The sequence below is a fragment of the Dermacentor andersoni genome, chromosome 4 (genome assembly GCF_023375885.2).
Source record: "Dermacentor andersoni chromosome 4, qqDerAnde1_hic_scaffold, whole genome shotgun sequence".
In the NCBI taxonomy this organism is placed as follows: Eukaryota; Metazoa; Arthropoda; class Arachnida; order Ixodida; family Ixodidae; genus Dermacentor; species Dermacentor andersoni.
The window spans coordinates 140,799,707-140,814,557 of record NC_092817.1 but is presented as its reverse complement, the minus strand read 5'-3'; the positions used below and the strand labels follow the sequence as shown (position 1 = coordinate 140,814,557).

Genomic DNA, 14,851 nt, shown 5'->3' with positions numbered 1-14,851 from the left:
CGCGATCTGTATTTGTTAAACGGCTGTGATCAGGGACCGAATTCGCAGAGCTTTTTCTTCTGAAGTGCTGTTTTTAATTGGCTGACCATCTTCGCTAATGATATGTTTTATATCATTATTGGCTGGGACGAACGCTTTTAGCGTAAGAACGTTTTCTGAATACGGGCCCAGCTCCGCAGAACGCTATCCGCACTGCTCCTGAAAGCGGGAAGTACCTGCATTGTCTCATAAATATGAGAACAACGCTTCTAGACAATGCGAAGTGGCACTGTGCTGCTTCACTTCAGTAGCCCGCGAAATTTCACATACCCTTGCCTGCTTTGTGCAGTCTGAGATCCACCAGCGTGAATTATTCTACTGAAAAGGAGCGAGTCAATGAACGCCGTTCTTGGTGCGAGCGACGCAAACGATGTTTTCATTCGAGCTGGGGAAAGAAAAGTGCGCGCGGCTGGTCTTTCCCCTCAGTGGAAGCACCTTTCCGGAGAAATTGCTTGTTTTAGCTATGACAGTAGTCTTCAAGAAAATGCGGTGACTGTAGTAAAAGCACAAGAACTATATATACATCGTACATATATATACGCCATTTAAGCTGGTTTACGGCAGGAACCCGACAACGACGCTGCCGCACGTCACTGACGAGGAAAATCTTGACGTCGCTACCTATCTCCAGCGCGCCGAAGAAGCCCGACAGCTCGCCCACCTACGGATCAAGAACCAGGAGAGGGGACCGTTTCCGACATCAACTTCCGGAAATAAGTGGATCGTCGTGGCGACGGACTATCTCAACCGCTTCGCTGAAACTAAAGCTCTACCGAAAGGCAGCGCAGCCGAAGGGGCGAAATTTTTCGTCGAGAACATCCTGCTGTGACATGGTGCTCCAGAAGTCCTTATCACCGACAGAGGAACGGCTTTTACAGCAGAGCTCACGCAGGCCATTCTGCAATACAGCCAGACAAGTCACAGGAGGACAACTGCCTACCATCCGCAGACGAATGGTCTCACGGAGAGCCTGAACAAGACCCTCGCCGACATGCTAGCAATGTACGTCGACGTCGAACACAAAACGTGGGATGCGGTCCTGCCGTACGTAACATTCGCTTACAACACGACAGTGCAAGAAACAACTCAGAGTTTGACGATCGCCGACTGTGTTCGCCATTGTCGCCGTTTTTTAAGTGCAGCCTGTTTTTGTGGGCACTGGTTCGCCCTATAAAAGTTAGTTTCGTCTTCCACAGTATTGCTACTGTGGTCTACACACGTCCCTCCACGTGACATCTGGTATATATATATATATATATATATATATATATATATATATATATATATATATATATGCTTTGTGTATGTGTACTTGTTCTTGAGGTACAGATCGTATCCAATCTACAGAGTAATCACTTTTAAGATTTATATCTAGAACTTTAAAAAAATCGCCTGTTGCAGGTGACATTATTCTGGACCTCGAACTAGATTGCACAAAGCGATGGACATTCCTTGAACCAAAAATCGGATTAAATATTAAAATAATTAGCATATATTTACTAATATACTTTTTCGTTATTTAATTTACGGCACATATTGCAATTTGCGAATCGCAGTCGGTGAGATTGTCTGGAGTATTCACTTGGAATGGATATCCAGACTTACAACCGTCTGGACATACGCGCCATCAAACTCGCCGTAAAAATGCACTCTAGGTCCGCTTAACTTTTTATCAAAACGCATTTTTATGCACTGTGGCGCAAAAGTCACTGGAACACCGACGTGTTTCGTCCCCCAGCTTCGGAAATAATTGGCCCTCTAGCGTAAAACTATCCCAATCTGTTTTTATGCCAATCTCTTGATGTCAAATTTACATAACGGCGATGCAGACATCGGCTGGTAACCAAAAGCGTTGTTTGAAACCCCCAAACGACGCCTAGTTTATAGGAGGTCACTTTTGTTTGCTTTCAAAATGAATAACATGGACTAGATGGAGTGGTTTTTCTTATCTAATCGGCTGGAAAACGACGAGGAGCACGCTAAAGTGGAGCGGATTCCGAGTGGGGCCGAGCTTGCGCAGTGAAAACATAACCGGATGAGGATGGTGGTGCCGGCACCTGCGATTGGTCCGTTTCCCCTTGCTTAGCTTGCGGTGGCTGGTCGAAAATCGCGGCGGCGCGCAACGGAAGGTTAAGAATGCCGCTAAAATGAATCTTCAGCAAAAAATTTTCTCAGAGCGATGTGGCATATGTGTCGAAAGCGTTCTATAACTTTATACTGCCACTCAAAGGTATTATAGGGAAATTAAGGGCCCTATAACGTAAAACTATTCCAATATGTTTCTATTCCAATCTCCTGATGTCAGATTTGCGTAACCACCGACGCAAGCACCGGGCGGTCACCCGCAGTGTTGTCTGAACAGACCAATCAAACACTCTCCTCGTGCATAGGAGGTCACTTTTGTTTGCTTGAAAAACGAATAACATTGCCTACACTGAGCGGCTTGTCGTATCTAATTGGCTGACAAGAGGCGAGGAGCACGCTCAAGTGGAGAGGGATTCGCTGGGGCAGAGCCAGTGCACTGAAAATCGATAACCGGATGAAGAGGGTGGTGCCGGCGTCTGCAATTGGTCGGCTTTCCCTTACTTAGCTTGTGGTGGCTGGTAGAAAATCACGGCGGCATGCAAAGAAAGCTTAAGAATGACGCTAAAACTGACTCTCAGGAAAGAAGAGTTGGCCGAATGGGGTGGTCAACGTGCAGAAAGTGCTCAAAAACGTTACACGGCCACGCAAGAAGTTTTATTATACGCAAATACACCCATGCTCTACGGCAGGTGTGAGTAGCCAGTGTCTCAGCGATTAACGGCAGCCATCTTTTATTCCGTTCGGAACGGGGCAGCCTGCGGCTATTCCGAAGAAAATTCAGTTTTGTTCGACATATTGAAGCATTTTTATCGCGTACACGTCACTTTGACACAGTGAGTTTGTGCGGTTGTGTGATGTTGCGTGACAGGCAGGTGAAGTGGGTGCAGCCCGAAAACTTTTTACCAATAGCCGAGGGCTAATGGAGAAAAGTGCTCGAATCAGAAATAACTGTTTTTCTTTTTTCTGTCAAATCATGCATAATCAGAGTGTACACATCATATCAGATGGGGAATTATCGCGGTTTTCGTGACGTCGCTTGACAGACAGTTGAAGTGGGGGTGGTCGAAAAAAGTTTTTCACCAATCTTGGAGGGCTGATAGCAGAATTGGAATAGAAAGTTTGCAATAGTTTTACGTTATAGCGCCGTAAGTCATGCTCTCCGGCAGCTCCGAGTAGCCAGTGTGCCTGAGTGATCGGCAGGCAGAAATCTTCGAATTCGTTCGGAATGGGGCACTATGTGACTCTTCAGAAAAATATGTCAGTTTTCGTCGGGCACATTATTCCATCTTTATCGCTAAACATCCCTTTACCGCGATGAGTTTTCGCGGTTTTCCGACGAGGCGTGACAGACAGGGGGAGTGCACGCAACCCCAAAACTTTTGATCAATAGCAGAGGGCAAACGACGAAATGTTGCGAAAACAGAAATAATTATTTTTTATTTTGTTCGGTCTAATTTTGCACAATCAGCGTGTACATGGTATACCAGATGAGGAGGTACCGCAGTTTTCGTGGCATCGCGTGACATGCAGGCGAAGGGGGAGTGGCCCGCATATTTCGTGACGAATCGTGGAGGACTGATTGCAGATTAGGAATAGCAGAGTTTGGAATAGCTTTTTGGTGTAGCACCCAATACCTTGAAGCTGGTATTCTGCTGGAAATTTATTGCAAGTGGATGCTTCTTGCAAACTCACCGGCTACATTGATAAATCGCAATATGTGCCGTAAAAGAATTAAATAAGAAGTTGGTTAGAAAATATATGGCAATCAATATGTGGTTCGATTTCTCCTGCTGGTAATATCCACTTGTTCAAATAATCCAGATCAACGACTATAATTATTGTATCTGCACAGACACTCTTTTTCCAAAATTCCGTGAAACTTAAAAATCATCCCCCTGGATCTTGTGGATGCTTGTTGCGCACCCTGACTAACAGTATTACTCTTTGTTTTATTCGAAATTTTAAGAACTCGGGGTCCGTGATGGCTTCCATCAACTAAGGGGCGTATGTTGGGCCAATACCTCTGCAAAAAGGGGTTTTCCGATACTCTAAGCTGTAATTTTAATTTGCTTTTTCACGCTACGGTAGCTGTAATTTTCATTTCTTTCTGTTAGCGTAGTTTATGGGGCCTACTTTAGAGCCAGCACGAACTGTGTAACTCCATCCTGACACGTGTACTAAGGTCATTTTCCACTAGTTTGACAAGAACCATGTGGCATGTAGTGCAGCTGAATACCAAGGCAGTTAGTGATAAAGCTGTTACAACGTAAGCGCCCTGAGCACACTCGTGAACGTGAAAAAAATAAGATGTTGCTCTCTCGTAGCCCCGAGCATTACAGGTAGTAAAGGTAACCATCCCAGCATTGTTCTTACATTTTTTCACTATCTGGAATCTCTTTAATTTCTGTCATCAGCAAACTTTATTTTCTTTATTGAATGGTCTGTTTGAATAATGTATTTCAAACAATTTTCAATCACAACAAATTTTATCCTAGAAATAAACCCGCATACCTTAAACAGCTAAACGGACAATAAATTAATTTGAACTCATAAAGTGCTCTCTCAGAACTCTATTATAATTTTTTCGTCGCAATGAATTGACTTATGAAAGAGAAACTGAAGGCCAAACTTTTCGTTTCTGGAATTTCTCACCGATCCTTCAGGATTAAGTCACAGATTTCAAAGTAATATTTTCGCAGTTGATTCCTGGTGGCTCAACAAGAGGTGTCGAATCTTGCTTACTTGTACCCTTAACTTTTTCAGAATGCAATGAAGTTCATGCGCACCGATCAGAAGCTACTTAGGCCCGAGCAAACGCCGGTAAGCGGCGAGCGAGGGCGGTAATTTCCAACGTGGCGTCTCCACAGATCTTTCGCTTTAGCGTCTTTCCTAGCTTGTGAGGCCTCTCTCGCGGTAAGCGTGGTAGACCATTATTCACGGTGAATAATTCATGGCGGTTAAATAATCTTTCTTTTTGGGTGTCCCTTTAACCTACAAGCCTGTGTAGAAGTTATCTGGTTTTTAAACAAGCCATATGACGTTTGTTCTTCCTTTACTTGTTCATTTCCTGCCCAGTTCACCATCCCCAGGATAGCAAATTAGGTGCAACATGATTGATCTCCGTCTCTTTTCTTTCATCTCTCTCGCCGACATGGCGCGAGAAGTGAACGGAGTAAATTAACACGGCAGGCACGCTTTTCGCCTCTGTCACGCAGGTGCTCAAGATGAGCGAACGGGAGTTCCTCGAAGGCATGGGCGTCTACTTCGTCTCGTTCCTGGCCCAGTACGGCTACGACCGCGTCCTGTCCGTGCTGGGTCGCCACATGCGCGACTTCCTCAACGGACTGGACAATTTGCACGAGTACCTCAAGTTCAGCTACCCACGCATGAAGGCGCCCTCATTCTTCTGCGAGGACGAGTCCTCGACGGGACTGACGCTCCACTACCGGAGCACGCGGCGAGGGTACCTATGGTACACCATCGGTGAGTGCTGCCGTGGCCAAGGGGTGCCCTTATTCGCAAAGCACTTCGCGCGTAGAACCGGATCGTTCAAACCTTATCAGTAAAGGCTGATGACAAAGTGTTCTCACGACGCGAAACCTTTGCGAATTTTGGCTCGAAATCTTCGTCCGGCAAAGCGACGTTCCGTTGGGCTAGTTTGAGATTATAAGAACTGATATTGGAGAAAAATTGGTGGGGCATCTTGATACAGAAACGCAGACGTGCAAGCACAGACACAAGCAGAGCGAAAAGGCCAACGCTAACACGGTTCATTGTCGGCGTTTTTGTTGTTCTCATTCTGTTAGTGTATGTGTTTGCTCCCTTGCCTTCCAGCGCCAGGAATATCTCGTGGTCTTCACTACTGATCATATTTGAAAGCGCACAAAAGCTGAACGATGAACGTTACATTGTGCTTTTCTGCATTCGATGCTATTCAGTCGGCGTGTCAACTATTTTGGAAGGAAGAATATCGCATAAGTACACTGACGTTCAGGTTAATATTTCCCTAAAGAAACTATCGTAATCCGCAACGAAGCAGAGTGCAACTATAATGCATGTAGTTGCACTCTGGGCATTGCTACTAGTTTCATAATTCTAATGTTTAATCAATTTACATTGTAATTAGGAAATAATTATTATTTATTGATAAATGAGTGGTTATGATGCAATTGCTGGCTTTAGAATTGTGTGTCAGTGGGGTAATGAAAAATATATTTCCATTGTGAAGTCTTCATATTCCTCGTGGTGTCCCATTTGAAGCACATGGCATAACATTGTTTTGCATAATACTGTTTAGTTAAACATAACATTGTTTAGTTTTCTTGCGTCTATATATTACTTTCTCGAGAAAGTATGTTGGAACACTTTCGTGCGTCATGACTTGATGCTTCTCAGGTTAGAATAAATTACCGCGCAACAAAAAAGTCTACGTTTGCTTAGAGATGTAATTAGCGTAGAACTAAATATTAAAACAAAAACAAAGAAAAACTTTGCTAACCTGAAACAGGACAAGTGTGCCATATCTATACAGAAGTTGAAGATAAGTGCATTGTGCACCTTTATTACGTGGTGCTTCTTTGTCTTTCTCCCTACGGCTACTTGAAACAATTTGCTGCAAATGTCACTTTTTGAAGGAAAGTGGCATTGTGTATGCCCTGGAGAGACAAGGTTTGAGATAATTCCCAATTTTACACTCTAGTTCACCTGTCGGTTTCTCAAAGCGCAAGGCACGGAGAGGGAACTCCGACCCGGGCTCCACCCACTCGCTTTCTGCATTTTTTTTTAATAAACGTTTTGATATATATATATATATGTATATATATATATATGTGTGTGTGTGTGTATATATATATTTTTGCAAATGTTCACCAAAAGATTGTAGACTGATGTGCTGAACTGCAGTCCAACAAGCGCTGGCTGAGGCGGCAGCCAACGCCTCCGCCGGGGCGATTGTCTTCGTCTGCTCAACATTTGTCAGCTGACAAACGCTGACAAAGACAAATGACCTTGGCTCTAGCGTAAGGCAAACAATGTTCAACCGCGTCTGAGCATTGCACGGAAACTTGTGCTTCATTAATCTTCGAAACAACATTGTCAAAGTTGAGAGGCCACGGAGTAACCACTTCGGCTACGTTGGACAAAAGAATTGACGTCTGCCCATGGGAAAGCATCGACTGAAGCCGGTGCTGCATTCTTAAAAAAAAAAAAAGGATAAATATGTTAGCTATTGTACAGCCGCTGTAAGCAACCGTATATCGAAACCAAACGGCGAAATGCATGTTTTTTACCCGTAAGAACTCTTTGTCCTTGGCCGCCTGCCTTGAGTAATTCATCATTTGCAGTGGCTTGGTCTTCTCTCAATAACAGTAGCGCAGCAAAGCTTCTTTCTTTTTGTACGTGAACTCAGAACTTTAATAACAATAATTAGGAAAAAGCGCCTACAAAAGTGGCAACGGCCTCTAAATAAATATTGGCAACCAAGACATACTTCTGTTATTTAGGGATAATATTTAAACGCGAATAGCGGATGTGTACGCGAAGTGCGATGTGAAATTGTAAATCATTAAAAACGCTCAGCACGCGTGTCATAGGAGTGTGTCCATTTGCTCTAAACATATTTTAGTTGCATTAACAATGATGCTGTTCTCCATAAAAAATGTTCGTAGTTTCTGCTGCTGAAAAAAATATATATAGCGAGTATGCGCTGAACAAGTTGGGTAATACACTTGTATTTCCGCTACGGTCCTTAGCTCCTTACGCTTCCGAAATACACTTGTACTGTAGCGTGACTCTGCACGACTTAATCACTTGCTTTATGAATTATGGTGCACTGGATAAATGTGTCCAATGAAAGAAATTCTACTAATGCTGCAGATAAACGACTGAGATAACTAAAGACTGAGATAAAGTCAAGATGGAAGAATGATCTTTAATGCATGTTAGTGAGTCATGGCAATAAAAATATATGCGGCCTGTGACGACGCATTCTTCATAAACTGATTTGAATCACCGAATGCGGAAGTTAGCTATTGTCTGCAGGGATACCGAGGAACGAAGAACTATTCCTTCGCTTTAGCTGACTGAACATGACGCTATGGACCTCCCGTCAGGCATGGTAGCGCTTCTAGTGAACATATTGTGTGCGCTCTGAAGTGAACCGTAGTCATGCTCAGTAAGCATAAGTTCAAGTTTACCCGCAGCACAATATCCGAGTCTTATTTGCCATTATTTTGTTATTTATTTATACAAAATACCCCTAAAGGCCCTCATGGCTGAGGGTATTCCATAGGTGGGGGGGGGGGGGGGCGGGGGAGGGTACAGGCAATTAATGAAAAATACGATACACTACAAATTCCCTGAAAAAAAAATTGCACACATCATGCGACATTAGAATACAAGTACCGAATTCGGTTAATGCCGACAAGCACAACAAAAGCAATAACATGAACAAGGCAGTAGTAAAATATTATGCGAATTGTACATCTTCCAAATAGCATAAAATGAAATGAAAGAACAAGATCTACATTATAAGAAATATAGAGTAAAAGGAAACAGTTATAACATGGGAGATAATATATACACCATCTTAAGCAGTAGTTAAGGCAGGCAACAGATTGCAAGACTTATAGGGATCAGTGGCAGTAGTAACACGTGGAGGCAGAGCATTCCAATCAGTTATGGTGAGTGGTATGAAAGAATGTGCGTAATTAAATGTACGAAATGACAAGTGCTGAACCTTAAATGGATGGTCGCGTCGGTAAAAGATGGAAGAAGGCAAATGAAAAAAAAATGATTACGAAGGGATGAGTGATGATACAGCTTATGAAAAAGTGATAAACGTGCAGCTTTTCGGCGGTGACATAGTTCATGCAGGCCTGCGCGTTTCTTCAATGCTGCGTTGCTGGTATGACTTGAGTAATTAGAGTAAATAAGACGAACTGCGCGGTTCTGCAATGATTCAATGTTATTTATTATATATGGCAAAAGAATCTGCAGAAATTCAGAAAATTGTCTACCAATACCTAAGCCTTCTTTGGCTCGGCTGCTACTTCGCTACTGCTTACTTATTCATTCATTATCGCTACAGCTTCTTCTCAATTGTTTCGTGCTTATTTATTTAGCTAGATTATGGATGTCTGCCCATTGATACTAATCATCTACTGTTATATTATTATAATGATTACATGTGCGAAATCGACCGATTATGCATACATTTGCAGATATATCGGATCAACTGAGCCGAAACGCCGTCATTACCGGTTGTTTTTCTGGCATAGCAGAGATTTCTTTTTTCATTGTTATTTTTACTTTAATTATTTTGTTAAGATCTTGACTCTGCGACGGCGGCATAAGTATTCCTTATTATTGTTTTTGTTTTCTAAAGCTACTGATTATGTACTATTACACTATTTTAACGATTACATTTGTTGATGTCCTTGTTTTCCTTTTCGTTACGATCTTGACGCGGTGACGGCGACGTAACCAATATTTTTTTTTTCAAACACTACCACTCATCTATTATTAACGTATTATCGACGTGTAAAAATCACATGTGGCAACTTCACAAATTATTGATTTATTTTGCAAACATAAGGCGTTACGGCACTGAAACATTTTGCTGCGGTACTCGCCAAAGAGTGCTCACGTATTACTGTAGGAGTGAAGGAAACTAAAGAAACGAAGTGAAGTCTCTTAATGCCCTTTTGACTTGAACCTGGTGTTACGTAAACTGAAGCCAAAGGAACTTTCCCGCCCGTGAATGTAATGTGGCTCACGCAGGTATCTGTCTACCACGCTGCGGTCCGTGGTTCAAATGTCGGTCACAAGTCCTTTTGTTCTTTTTTTTTTTCTAACGCTACGAATAACCTAAAATTACGCTATAATAAGCATTACACGTGTTAACTTCACCAATTACGCATATATATTGTAGATATAAATGCGTCATGGCACGGGCAGGTTTTGTTGAGTTACTCGCCAAATAATACCTAAGTACGCACGGTCTATAGTTTGAATCCCGGTCAGAAGTCTCGTTATTTGTTTTTTTAACGCTACCAGTTATCCAGTACAAGTATATTATGATGAGTACATGTGCTAACTTGACAAGTTATGCATTTATTTTGGAGATGTAATGCGTCACGCATCGGACAGATTTTGCAAGGGTACTAGCCAAACAATGCTCACGCATTAACACAAATGAATGCATTGTTGCGCCAAAAAGGAAAATAAAGACTTAGGAGCGAAAGTATCAAACGACAGCGATCGATCTGCCGTTTCATACTCTCCCTCCTAAGTCCTTATTTTTCTTTTTGGGGCAACAATGTATTGATTAGATCCCAACCAACTCGCCCAGCAACAAGTTCAACTCAGTTCTACGCATTAACACAAGTTGCGTACCTAAATTTGTACTCTGTAATTCAGGGGTAAGGCTACGCTGATTAACATCGCGTGGTTCGGCGAAACACAAACGCGGACAAACAGATGCCACTTATCAAACGAACGGCGTCGAGCTCGTGATGTTCGTTTTACGAGCGAGTCACTGTTTTCTCTAGCGTAAAAAGAAAGTCACCCGGAAACTCCTGTGCGAGTTGTGTGTGTATGCGTACGCATTGTTTCACTTTCTCATGTCCACGCAGTCTGGTGCTGTCATAAATGTTATGAAACTTTATCAGACCGGTACGCACCTTTGTCAACCTTGTTGGACTAGATCCGACCCTTATCCGTTATTATGAACCTTATCGGACAGGGACCGAGGCTTATCAACCCTTATCGGTCGGTATCAACCTTATAGTAATCGATCCGGTCCTTATTAACCATTATCTGCACTTATCTATCTTATAGGACATGATCCGGTCCTTATCAGCTCTTATCAGTTCTGAAGAACCTTATCGAGCTTCAGTCGACCCTTATAAACTGCTAACGGGGCTTATTAACCTCATCCCAATTGCTCCGTCTAGTAGAAGGCCCTATGGCTCTTTAACACCTTATTCATCCACGTCGAACCATTATTAACCGGGATGAGACCCATATTCATTTAGTAATACTGCAGCCAATACCATGGCCAAGTAGAGGCGCTTTACAGCAAGCAAAAAGAAATTACAGATAAGCGTAAATAATGTTGCATAAAATCAACATAAGGCATAGCCAATCACTCCTTATCAAACTTATCAACTCATTGTCTGCTTATTTGTGTGCGGTGCGCGACGTAAAGTGCACGAGCCCTCAGAGGTCGGCGGCATTTTTGTCAGTGAAAGAACGCCCCAACGGAAGGCGCATCTTGTGACGATCGAAACGCATCTGGGATGTGGCGTGTTTGGCGTTAGGTTTTCGCAAAATCGGAATTTTCCTTATGTCTACAATTCTACAAGTCGTCTATGCATGCAGAGCTAGGGATGTCTTTTATTTCACCATAACCAAATCTTTCACCAAAACCTGCATAGAAACTGTTCTCCTGTAGCATTTCTTTTTACCGCAGGTACAAAAAATTCAAATGGCTCAGATATATTCACCTTCTGCAAGCATGGGTGCTTAGTTCTGTAGTGGGCACTTGTAGACATGTGGTGGAACTGCTAGATATTCAGTTGGCACACAAGACAATTCAATGCCAGCATAATGTGATGGTGTAATGGCCCAAGGTAGAAACTATAGCCCTGTACCCTTAGAGCTATTGATTTGTGCGCCGGAGACAGTACCAAACTATTTTAAGATAGAGAGCGCGTTCCAACTCTCCAGTGCTACACAAATACCTTTGTCCTGCACCGTCTATCAATATTTGGAAGAGCAGAAGCCTCCAACATGTTTTTGGCAACGAAAGTTTTCGATGTCTTTCATGTTCTTCACGGCGCACGGCTTTACATTCAACGTTATCACAGGATTTTTTTCAACACTTATATTGTCTTCCAGTTTGCAACCTATGAGAGACGATATTTTTCGACCTCTGAGTGCAGGAGGGTTAGTGTTTGCCCATTTGTGGTGCGACAGCTAGTCTCGCGCTTTCGCTTCTTTTCGTGATAGCTCTCAACCGCTATTAAGAACCTTCTTGCAGGTTTACTTGGTTCATGTCCTGCCAGAATTGATGGTTTCTTCAAATTTCCTTTCTAGACCTTCCTAATGGGGGTTCAAGCGTGAGGTTTATTTTTCGATTGCTTTTCGCGCTGTTCGTTTTTCTAAATAATATTTGTTCACTGCGTCAAGAAAAAATCATTACGAAGAATTATATCGATGTTTCCGTCACCGTTTTATTGATCTTGCAAGAGTGTGCAAAATGCCAGTTCCCCCTTTTACGAAAACTTTCTTTTACAAATTACACACTGATACCTTGCCAGTTAGAACATGACTTTGTAAAAAGAACATTTTCGTTCCATCAATGAGCTGTCGCCTCTGTGACGTGCCTGAAATTATTTTGCACTATTTATTGCTTGTACAGATGCCATTTTGTTCTGATATGTCCTCCATAGAAATTTGCAAAAATATTTTGATCAAAATTCTCACATTATCCGATATCTTGTTCCGTGCAATGATGTACCATACGGCACGTTTTTATTGATAGGCTTGCATAGCCTATGGAAAACTCGTTATGCAAGACCGAAATGCAGCAAGAACAATTCCCTTAAGATTACAATTCACTCAAATGCTTACGCACTTAAAGGGCATTTACGATCGAGAAGAATGTGAGCCTGAGTGGTATCAACTTTTGATTAGGTGTTTAACTTCTCCTTACACGTTTTTGTCTTAATGAAAGATCTTGCTTTGTGTCACGTTTTCTTTGTATGTTTTGCTCGTATACCTGTGATCCCTTATGACTACCTCGTGCTGATAATGTTGTAAATAGTTAGTGTACATACATCGTTTCATTCATTGTAATAAATACCACGTCTAAAAGAAAAGTGGGTGCTTAGCCCAGCGTGCAAGACACTCAGCTTCAGAGCCAGGGATTGTAGATTCGAAACTCACCACCGCCAACGTTTTCCTTTCGAACTTATTTTGTTCGATACATTAATTTCTATAGGTGACAGATGGACGGACGTGTTTCCTCGTTGGTTAGGCATAGAAATGCTTACTCACCTACAATTGCTTGTACCTGATGAAACGAGAAGCAAACGAGAGAAAAAAAAAGTTGTTTTTGTTGCCATTCAATGTGTTTTGCATTTTTCTTCCCCCCAAACTAGGCCAAATCAAAGAAGTTGGCCGTCACTTCTACAATACCGAAGTTGAAGTGGAAGTTCTCAAGGAGGAGTCCATTTTCAACACACTACACGTCATCATGAGGCTCAGCTTCGACAATATGGCTTACCAACCGCCGTCACTAAAGCTGGTAAGATGCCGTGGGCAAGAAGGGACTTAAGAATGATCCTTAAATGATCATTAAATCACCATTAAATGATCATTAATGCGCAAATATCTGTAATTCAAAGGTATCTTACGAATCTTATGAAATGTGAACGCAAATCTTTCGTACTATTTGTGTGTTAAATATAAAAGGTGGTGTTTTGAAAGTTGAGAGGGTAATGTTACCTGTTAGGGCTGCTTCAGTAAAATTAGAAATTAGAACTTTCTGGTCATTGGTCAGAACATAAAATAAAACATGGTGACTTATGTAAAGATTAACTAGGCTATGTAAATACAGCGTGCACAACTTCGGTTAGGCTGCATGTGTTAAGTTGAGAAGCATTACGCAAAAATTTGCTGTAGCACAAGCTGACGCGACAAGTGTGTCCACTGTTTTCATTCTTGCACATTGTTCTCTGACAGACTACTTTTCTTCTGAGACCGAAAATTGCCATTACGAATTTGCTCATGTCTCTACCCGATAGGCATGTTGACGACAATCAAATGTACGCGTAACCCACTTAGAGATTACAGTTAAAGAAAATTTAAAGTAACGACCCTAGTTTATCGTATTTAGGCACCAGCCTCATACTACATTCGCAGGATCATTTGATAAAGACCATCATTTATGTTCTGTGGCGGGAAAGTCTGTGCATAACACAGCCGCGTTCGTTGTAAACTTATATATCTGTGTTGTGTTGGTGGCGGTATGTTTGCAAGGTCAAAAGTCACTGTAATTACCTGGAACTAGTCCAAATTAGGAAAAAAATAAAACATACCTCATTTCATAAGGTGTCCGAGGAAGACTGCGTTTCTTTCAACACTCGGTACAGGTGCGCAATGGTGAAAGAAATCACGATTCCGCCGTAGATGAGCGTGTAATCATTGCGCTTTTGTTCTTGACCTCATGTGACCTCTGGGACGGCATTGTCTGAGGGGAAATTTTTCCAGAGTGCACATGAGCGCGAACATTGGAGAGAACCAAGAAGAAAAATCCTCAGCTACCTAATAAGGATGTGCCAATAGTCATTCGAATAATAATCGAACGGTGCGAAAAGCTAATTGATGTGAATAGATTATGGATAGTTTTCGAAGAATAAAAAACCTTTATCACAATTATTATAAAACAACGCTCACATCCGAGTATTCTTAAACTTAGCAAGGTTGTGTTATTGCATAGTACGTTATGAAGCGTTATTTATTAAAAGCACAAAGAAAGCATCAGAACTAAACGAGCAGCCTCTTCGCATGCATATGACTCTTCAAAGAGCGCAAATGCTCGCTTGACTTATAGCCTGTAAAATGTGGTTTCCTAAGCGACGTAGCCTGCTCCAATACGCAATTTGTCATGTTTTATGTCTATCCTACGCCCGCAGTGATGAAAATTTACCGTACTTTTGCT

The 14,851-nt window shown here is 42.1% G+C and overlaps 1 protein-coding gene across 1 annotated transcript in view; it reads left to right on the top strand.

Moving 5' to 3' along the window:
- Positions 1–14,851, top strand: part of LOC126537843 (soluble guanylate cyclase 88E-like) — a 121,550-nt gene that overhangs the window by 19,025 nt on the left and 87,674 nt on the right. The window contains exons 2-3 of the mRNA XM_055074478.2: positions 5,340–5,607; positions 13,290–13,435. Of these exons, the coding sequence (XP_054930453.1) occupies positions 5,340–5,607; positions 13,290–13,435 (414 nt within the window). The remainder of the gene's footprint in view (positions 1–5,339; positions 5,608–13,289; positions 13,436–14,851) is intronic.